Genomic DNA, 9,723 nt, shown 5'->3' on the forward strand with positions numbered 1-9,723 from the left:
AAACATAATAAATGATAACTTGAATCTCACAAAATATTTTCATAGCTCTTAAAACTATTAAGATGATTCAAAATATTGTAATCAGGAATCACTTGTTGGGTGTGAAATTTATTAAAATTCCTTAACTAATTAAAATATTTTTAAGTGAATTATTTGTCATTGTGACACAGCACACCACTGCACACACACCGAACTGTGACTTCTGTTTTTAACCCATGCTCAGAGCACCTCAGTGGTAACTTGGCAGCTTGTGGACTCGAACCAGGAGCCTTGCGGACCCAAGTCCGCTTCCTTAAACACTAAGCCACCACTGCTAATGCTAACGTTTCACTCTTCAGAGAAAGATTTACCTGAGACTCATTTCTGTCTCCAGATTCTCCACCTGTTTAGTGAGCGGCGTTTCCAGGGCCCCATGGCTCTCTAGTTCCGAGATGATCAGCGTACGACGCTGCATTGAAGGATACACACAAGTCGGAAAAAGCAAGGGACAATTACTCCACAGTTACCGTAACACAAGGTGTGTTTATAATTGTGTCTAATGTGTTTAGGTGACAACTCACCCTGATTTTGGCAGCAGGCCTCTCTCCAGCTTCCAGCTGCTGTTTGAGGTGGTTGACCTCCTGAGCCAGGACCTTCCTGTCCTCCAGCAGATCACTGAGGTGCCGGCGAGCCTCCTCTGTGCTGACCATCAACTCCACTTCATTCAGCAGCCATGCCTGATCAAGAGGAGCATAACATGTGGTCATTATTAGATTTGGACCGGGAAATATTTAATACGAATAAAGTGTTAGTAATAAAAAAAAAAAAGAAGGTAAAGACGTTTTTCACCTTGACCCTTGCAGCAGCTCCTTCTATCCCTCTGTTCTGAGCGTCCTTACGTTTATCTAACACCTCGCTTCTTTTCTGAAGAGCATCCTTTAACCTCTTGTTTGCAGCTGCAGCCTGAAAGGGAAGAATTCACAATGGGCCACTTGACCTGACAGTGTTCTAGCAGTTTTCACAGAATGACATTTAAATAAGTGGTATGTAACATGTCAGTGAAGTGGCATTCAAAGTCAGACTAAAGATATTGCTTTACATAAGATTTGCAGCACCTTAAAAAAAAAAAGACATTAGAGAAAATTCCAAGAACCCACCTCTTCGGTTTTACGACGCAGAATGTTGGCCTGCTTTTGAAAATCTCTTTCAAGTTTCAGCATCTCATACTGACGTTTACGATCCTGGGAGGAAAAAAAAAAACAGAGAATTTTAGAAAAACGATCATGACCAAATCATTAGCATGAAAAGCAAACCACAGAGTATAACAGTCGAGGGGCCACAGTGTGAATCTTATCGACAAACCTTCTCCTTCAGCTGCAGCACCTCCCTGTCCTTCTTGCTCTTCCATTGTCTGAATTTCTCCGAGTCCTCCCTCATCTGCCTCATCAGCTGAGTTCGCTGGGTCTTCATGGCCTGGGAGGTAGAATGATGTTCATTGTTTAAGTAGTTGCCTACTACAGAACAAGTGAATACTAAGAAAAGAGAATCAGAGCTGTTGAAGATCTTAGCGCGTCTTTCTTCAATTCCTGCGAACATATCAGGGTGAAGGCGTATAACTCTACTTCACTGTTTCGCTTTGCCCTTTGTTTAAACTACCAGCCCTTCGGTGTTTTGTTTAAAAACAAGTGTTGAATAAGGAATGGATGACAAAATATCTTTTCACTGAAGTCTGAACAACGGCCCTACGTCCGATATGACGAGAAAATGTTGCGGATTTCAAGAGAAATTTTACTTCTCCACGAGGCAATGTACAGCTTTTACATGTCATTTATCTTTTTTTTTTTAACCCATTGTTGCTCAAATACACAGACATTTTTAACAGTATGATCAATAAACAACATGACCCATTACCTGTATCTCCTGCATGAGCTTGCCAACTTTTTGAACAGATGATTCTTTGAGTTTGATCAGTTTGGACTGTTCCAGAAGTTTCTTCTTCATGTCTGTGAGCTGAGCCTCAAGCTCCTGCAGCCTCTTCCTCCGCTGCTCACTGAGTCTGCAAGACAGTGGAGATTCTTCATCATCATCATCATCATCATCACCATCAGCACTATTTTTCGTTGCTTCATTGCGGGTGTTAAAGTCAGACACGTGTTCATACTTGGCCTGGTTTGTGTCTTTCTTTGCAGACTGTAGTGCCAAAACAAGGTCCTCCTTCTCCTTCTGCAGAGACTCAACTGCAGACTGCAGAGTTGTTACATTTTTCTGTAGGGCACATTAAAGTATATTCACTTTCACTAATCATCAGGACGGCCAACATTTCTTGTTATCTTAACACTTGAAGTCTACACGAATCCAAACGCTGTACCTGGTGCTCTGACTGCATTGGTTCCAACTGGCTGTCGTTCTGGCACATCCTCTTCACAAACTCTTCCTTTAACGTGAGCACCTTATTCAGCTCAATCAGTTCTTTGGAGAGTTGAGCCTGACGTAACGCATGATGGGTTGCGAAGGCCTCTGGAGAGTCTTTGCCACCAGCAATCGTTGCGTCCTGTTTTACAGAGAGGTGCAGAGGTCAGAGGTGCTTTTCATAGTTGTACCAGCAACCGTGTAAAAGATTTAGCTTTACTTTCACTGCTAAGCAACAGAAATATTATGACTATTGTGCATCAAATACATTTTTTACAACAAATGTCTTCGGCACACTACAATTTCAATGAAGTCTGGAAGTTAAAAAAAGAAAAAAAAAATTATTTCTAATCAGAAATTACATACGCCCAATTTAATGCACTAAAATGAGAGAATGCTGTATCTAACTTTTAAGCCAATAACTATAATGTTGTCTATGATGTCTGTGAGAAGAGGGCAACAAAACAAGGGGAAAGTTGAAGCTTGAAAAACGCTGTATCACTGCAGTATTGGTCATTATTTAACATTCATTAACAATAGGTTACTTTTGTAGATTACTGCACGAGTAAATAATCCAGAAAAAAAAAAACAACTTTGGATCCTCAGGGCCTGAGTTCAGTGAAAAATAGTGCTGTGCTCTAAAGAGTCCATGTTTCAAAGAGTAACATTATATTCTCTGAAACTGATGGAGGAAAAAAAAAGCCTACCCACATTTCTGTCTCAGGCAAAGCCTAAAAGCCGGCATCACAGTGATGCTGCCCATCTGCCTTTCTTTAAGAAGCAGCTCTTCTTTAATATATTTTTCTACCACGAGTGAAGCTTAGTGAACGATTGATCACATACTGAAGGAGATTTTTCTGCTGCAATCCTGCTGCCATCTCCAGATATTTCAGTCACGTCCTCGCCAGCAGCCATAGCGTCGATTGATGCAGCGATGCCAGCGCTCTCATTCTTTGAACAGGAAAAAAAAAAAAGAGAAAACATTAAAATTCTGTTACTAAGCTTGGTTTTATTTCAAAACATAATTGTTGAAAGGCACTTTTTTAACTGATAGCATGCAAAAAACAGCTGAGCAACAGAAAAGGTTTTGATGAATTATCATGCATGTTGACTTGTGCACCTTGAGCTCCATGATGACTTCCTGCAGGTTCTTCATTACTTCAACATTCTCTTTTAACTCCTGATCTTCCAGTGTCTCCAGCAATTTTTGCAAATCAACTGTACATCTAAAATAAAGGTAAAAAATAAAGACACACATTTTCTAACAGACAACCAACATTACAAACTAAGATATGTATTATTTATTAAATGATGTAATACATAGCTGAAATTACTTTCATTTATTAACTTTTTCATATTCTCTAACAAGAACGTTTTCATATAGAAGACTTTTTTTTTTTTTTTTTTTTTTAACATTTCGCTTTGTTCCTGGGTTTATGCTCCAGCACACTTACGCTGCATGGTGTCGCAGTTGCTCCATTTTGGCCTGTAGCTTTTCATTTGCTTGTTCTGTCTGTTAAGTGAAGCGAAATTCAACATCAAAACGTCGACAAAAGACAAAAACAAACGACATATATATCGAGCCTCTTTAAAACCCCATCGTATCAGCAGTGGTAAAAAAAAAAACAACTTTTGCTCACCATGATGATCTTTTCAAACATGAAGGCAGTTTGTCCAACTGCCTCACTCAGCTCCCTGCTCAGCTTATTGTTTTCTTCTTGTAGAGCACGGTTATTTTCAAGCACTTTAGAAACATCCTCCGATGACTCCAGCCTGTAACGATGAGACCATGTGAGTGCTGCAGTCGGTTCTGGCGAATAATAACAAAAATAATAATCTTGCATTATGTAACATGGAGATGTTTCTTACCTAGACAGCACTGGGGCAACCCCTCCCCGAGCATGCAACAGCATCACCTGCAGTTCCTGAACCTAAACGAGTACAAAGTCGTACAGTGAGCTCTATTGTTAAGATAAATGTGACACTAACCTGAACAGTTTTCTCGAAAGAATTCAGGACAGGTTTCCTGATCAGTAGTAGCGCAAATCTTCAATCACAAGTTTGCTAAATTTGTCTCTAGGTTCTAAGTCCTCGCCTGGTTTGGAGAGTCGCTATATTTAGCAACAAAGTCAAAAACTAGAAACTAAAGAGCTGCTCTAAAGAGCTGCAAATGTCATTTTTTTAAATTTTATATTAGATTCCATGACTAGAGATTCATCTATTTTCCAGGATATGGCTGTTTGATGATTTTGGAGTCTAGCTAATGGTTCAAAATAAACATTTTCTGTGGGGGTTTCACAGTAGAACGTGGTTTCTCCTACAGTATATCCCTCATATCTGGTCTATAACAAAGGTTTTGCACCTGTTTTTTCAAACGGCTCATTTCCGCGGCCCGAGGGTCAACGTTGACGATGGGTTTGTTTTTAATTTTGCGAGCTCTGTCAGCATATCGCAGGGTGTTGATGGTCTCCTCCATGTTTGAATCGGCAGGACTGATGCACGCAATCATCAACGTGTGGCTGTTGCCTCCCAGCGAGTCTGGGAAAACAGGAATGTAATATGTTACATTATTGTAAGGACAACAAACTACAGCCATCGTTGTTGTTGTACAGCATAAAGTATATACCCGAGAAATACACATGCAGCATAACAGAGAAGATAAGAGCACGAGAGACGGTTGGGAAAAAAAAAGAAAAGCTCTTGTTTGGAAGAAAATAAAAAGAGAGACTGAGCTAATGACATTTATAACAAAAATATCAAAGCTTACCTTGCAGCAGACGGGTGAGCTTAGAGTCTCTGTAAGGGACAAAGACGTTTTTCTTACTTTCATCCCCAAGGGCACTGATCACATTGCCAAGAGACAAAAGGCCACGGTTGATGCTGATGCCTAAAGATCAAAATAAAATAAGGATAAATCTACAATAACGTCGACGGGAGCACATACTGGAAAGAACAAGAAAGTGCGTTGCGGGTTTTGAAACTGTTAAGTACGTGAAAACAAAAATGTTTGTGTACCTTCTTTTAAACGATCTCCCTCAGCTTTGGTTTTCTTTTGTCTTTCTGAACCAGCCAGATCTACAAGGTGCAACTTGGAAACCACGGAGTCAACTCTGCAAGAAAACAGAGAAGGTTTGCATCCATAACCTTATTGGAGTCTAAAAAGACATGATTTAAGCCCAAACTAAACAATCGTGCAACTGTAGAGAATTGTCTCCATAAACGCACATTTGAACTCAATTATTACAAAGACTGTCTTCTGTTCATCATGCTAGCTTGGGGGTTTGAATTTAATGGACCACTGATCTAAAGAAATAAGGCATCAGAGACCTAAAATACAGTTAAAGACACAGTATTGACAGGTGGGTGCACTACTTCTCAACTAGGTATTTGAACACTTCATCATACTAGTATTTTACAAAGCTAAATGAATGAAAAATAAGAATAAGAATATTTAAATCAAGCACTTGTCTGTTCCTTTGCGCTGCTCCAGTGTGATGGTGAAAATGGCGTGTGATCGAGAGGAGGCCGCGTTCATCGCTGTTGAGCCCACAGTGCGTGCAGAGTTGCCAAGCTCCAGACAGCCAACCATCTCACTGGCAGATGACACCTGTCTCTCAGTCAATCCCACAATCTGAAAATATAGAGTATAAAATGAGTTTCTAACCGTTTTTTTTTTATATATATATAAACAGTTTCTACTGGTAAACAAAGGAACATTTCTAAAATCCTTAAATTGCATCGACTTTAAAGAGCCACATACTGTACCTTAATGCCTTCTTTGGGGTCTTCTCGTATACTGATGGAAGGTTTATCCTTAGATGGATGCAGTAGGTCCAATATATCTTCATTATAGATCTTTGTTGAATGAAAATGGGTATTTAAAAAAAAGAAAAAATTAAAAAAAAAAAGTTCATTTTGTTATCCACACAAAATGCATATCAATGTCATACAGATAATGCACCAACCTCCAAATAAGATACAGCCAGACAGAATTCACAGTCCTGTTTGCTTTCGCGTTCCTCGAAGATTTTCCTGATGACTCGTGGGATAACGCCAACTGAAGGGTCATTCTCCTGAGCTGAGGTGTATGTTCCTCCCATGGAGAAGGTTTTACCCGATCCTGTTTGTCCATATGCGAGAACCGTGGCATTGTAACCTTGAAAACAAGCAATTTAATGATTAGGTGTTAAAAAGAAACAAGAAAGGTTATCAAAATGTAAATAAAATAACTAGGACAAGTTTAACCTGTCACCAATTTTAAAGCACTTTTTTTATTGCTTTTTGCACTGTTGTTTATGTGAAAAATACATTTGTATTCTGCAACACAGTTCAGCCATCTTCATTATTTAAGAGCAGATCGAATCGTGACCAATTGATTTGTAACCCTATGAACTGAAATCGAATCGACGTAGGAAATAAATATGACACCCAGCCGGGATAGTAACTACAATCTTTAAGTTTCAAGTTGTTATGTCAGTTCACAAAGATGTCTGTAAGAAAGACAAAGTGAAATATGAAGCGCTTTTGATGAAGAATTAATGAAGAACAGCCTTGTCTTGAATCTGAAAGAAACTTATTTGTGACCTATTTTCATCATTTCATTAAATTTTTCTTTTTTTAATCTAGTCTAGTGGTATAAGGCTAGAAATGTAAGCACCTGAAATACTGAAATGATAAATGACTTATGTGATATTGGGTTAGAAAGGATGCCATCTTACTGGCACTACGGCAAGTCATGATTCAGGACCTACCTTTGAAGAGCCCCGAGAGTAATGGGGACACTGCTGTGCTGTAGACTTCTTCTTGTTCGGCAGTGGGATCAAACACATAATCGTAGGTGAAAGCCTTCTCTGTGCCAACTATGACCTGTAAGCACACAAGACAAACGTTAAAAACGGCAGAGTCCAGGTAAACAATGTAGATATGAATGATATGAAAGTATAACTGAGCCAAACGATTTCTGGGACTGATGATCACATACCTGTTGTTCCCCCGGGACAAAAGTGAGGCAGCACTGACATCCTTCATTGATTTCTTTCGTTACCAAAGGGCGACATCTTAGAGCAACCCGCACTGGGATCACCTTAGCCTCGTCATTTGACATGTTTTAAAACGTCTATGAAAACACAGGCAGGATGAGGGTTAATACCAAAGAAATGTCAAATTGACACATTCCAAGTACTGCAGTTTCATATTGTGTTCATAATGTACAGGCGTGGCCAACCAGTCAAGAGGCGAAGAGCCACAATTTTTACCATGTTACTGCAAAGAGCCATACATGGGCACACACAAACTGTCCCATCCCTTCATAAAATTAATTTTCCCTAAGTAATTTGCGTCCACGTCCATCGGCAGGAGCCCCAAAACAACACTAACATAACATAAAATACAACATGAACGTAAAAAGCTGCATGAAACCGGGCTAAGAGCCGCATGTGGGTCCCGAGCCACAGGTTGGCCATGCCTGATATAATATATGTGATCTTTGTCATAAAAGACCACATATACTATATCAAAACTCCAATTTGGAGTTTTGTTGAACACAGGATCAGTTGTCCTGCTTTCACACCTGTCACCTGACCGCTATTGTGCCACAAAACACAATCACTGACCTAAATAAAAATGCTGAAAACGGCAAGCCTGTTTAACATGATCTGTCTAAACAGCAGCTGTTCGAAATGTTTAAAATAAAAAAAGGGAGCATTTGTGTTACGCTGACCAATGATAAATTAGGTCAGCCAGTAGGCTCCATGGACCATGATGTTTGCAGATGGTATTGTCATCTGAGGAGAAGGTGGAAGAAAAGCTGGAGAGGTGGAGGTTTACAGGGGAATACAGGGGCAGAGGTAGTAAAGGTGGATACGTTTAAATACTGACAAAGGAACAGCAGCATAGCTGAAAGGGAAGATTCATAAGTCAGAAGTGAGACCTGCTATGACGTATGTCTGTGTTTAGTGGACAAAAAGCTAAGCTGTAGGAGGCAGCGATGAAGATGCTGTAGATCATTTACTATTTATAACGACCACTGTAAATTAAAACTCGTTGGTTAATCAAAACATGCCTCCGCAGCACCGTCGCCATGGACGTTGGACTGCCTGATGTCTTAATATTTATTTTACTTTCAATCGAGGAACTCTGGGAATCAATTGAAAACTCGAACAATAATTTTGCAACGCAGACAACAAACTTTCTTTTAGATATATCTACTTATACATATATACACGGTGACGAAATTATTTTATGAAGGCACAAATAAGCTTAAGCTTGCATTGTTTATAATAGTTTAAGAGCATTTAATCGACTTAACAACAATGGCGAAGTGGATAAGCTCATTTTTAACTGAACCGTTATGAGAACCACGTTCCGATGATGTTAGCAGCTGAGTAGCAGACAAGATAAGATGCAGTTATTAGCGATTCGTTTAATTCAAATTTACCTTGTTATATGTTTCCTCCAGTGCCACGACACCTGTGGCCCTCGCGTACAATACAGAGTAAAATGCCTCACAAACAGAATAAGAACGTTCACTTAGAAGGTTTTTTAAATATTTTAGGTCTTTGTCAGCGTATACGGACCGACAGCAGAGATTGTGAATGTTGTCACTGCCCGCCACTTTCAAACTCTCAGCTCCGCCCAACGACTGCTTCTTCTTTGCGTTATTGTGGCGTCGTTTTGTACCGCTATTACTACGACACTGACCTCTACGGGATAAAGAGAGTCATGCATAGAAGTAAGTCTGAGGGACTAACGTTTCAATTCACAGTGACGTTCAAATCTTTTCTACAGAGATTCTAAAATAAGCATAATTGTGCATTTCTTCAGTGAATTAATTTATTTGAGTCCAGTATTTTGACTAACAATAATAGATGCCTGCCAATAAAATACATGTTACTGATATAAAACCATATTTCTGTTGTTTGACTTGTCATCACATTACATGACAGTGAATTTCATACATTGCTAGGCACAGGGTATCTCAAAAGCAGTTCTGTGGCAATAGGGAATTCCAAATTTAACCAAAAACAACAGTCTGCAACAGCACTGCTGCAGGGCCAAACTATGAATTTAAGGTTGAATCTTAAAGAAAACGTTGCCCTGACAGCCAACATATTCTCAGTCCAGCTATTCAGTTTAGTTTAAGCTTTAAGTTCTTTGCTTCTTTATGCATGAACACTTGTTTTTGTTCGCTACTCTGCCATGTAACACTTAAAGATGAAATTCCACCTTAACTGTGAAGGCTCTTTGGGGTGGATTAAATAATAATTAGAATATGCATTTCACTATTTGGACTTAAAAATAGTTAATTTGGGGGTTTTGAAGCAGACTACTGTCAAA

At 39.4% G+C, this 9,723-nt stretch overlaps 1 protein-coding gene across 1 annotated transcript in view; it reads right to left on the minus strand.

Moving 5' to 3' along the window:
- Positions 1 to 9,064, minus strand: part of kif4 (kinesin family member 4) — a 12,950-nt gene extending 3,886 nt beyond the window's left edge. The window contains 22 exon segments of the mRNA XM_008332166.3: positions 350 to 448; positions 561 to 716; positions 829 to 942; positions 1,137 to 1,220; positions 1,342 to 1,452; positions 1,891 to 2,035; positions 2,141 to 2,244; positions 2,348 to 2,530; positions 3,232 to 3,339; positions 3,509 to 3,614; positions 3,843 to 3,901; positions 4,029 to 4,161; positions 4,258 to 4,319; positions 4,751 to 4,926; positions 5,156 to 5,275; positions 5,404 to 5,498; positions 5,853 to 6,019; positions 6,154 to 6,243; positions 6,354 to 6,544; positions 7,140 to 7,254; positions 7,370 to 7,504; positions 8,825 to 9,064. Coding sequence (XP_008330388.2) covers positions 350 to 448; positions 561 to 716; positions 829 to 942; positions 1,137 to 1,220; positions 1,342 to 1,452; positions 1,891 to 2,035; positions 2,141 to 2,244; positions 2,348 to 2,530; positions 3,232 to 3,339; positions 3,509 to 3,614; positions 3,843 to 3,901; positions 4,029 to 4,161; positions 4,258 to 4,319; positions 4,751 to 4,926; positions 5,156 to 5,275; positions 5,404 to 5,498; positions 5,853 to 6,019; positions 6,154 to 6,243; positions 6,354 to 6,544; positions 7,140 to 7,254; positions 7,370 to 7,492 — 2,541 coding nt within the window. The 5' untranslated portion in view covers positions 7,493 to 7,504; positions 8,825 to 9,064.
- Positions 9,065 to 9,723: the final 659 nt, after the last annotated feature.

The sequence above is a fragment of the Cynoglossus semilaevis genome, chromosome 19, assembly GCF_000523025.1.
Source record: "Cynoglossus semilaevis isolate Cse_v1.0 chromosome 19, Cse_v1.0, whole genome shotgun sequence".
In the NCBI taxonomy this organism is placed as follows: domain Eukaryota; kingdom Metazoa; phylum Chordata; class Actinopteri; order Pleuronectiformes; family Cynoglossidae; genus Cynoglossus; species Cynoglossus semilaevis.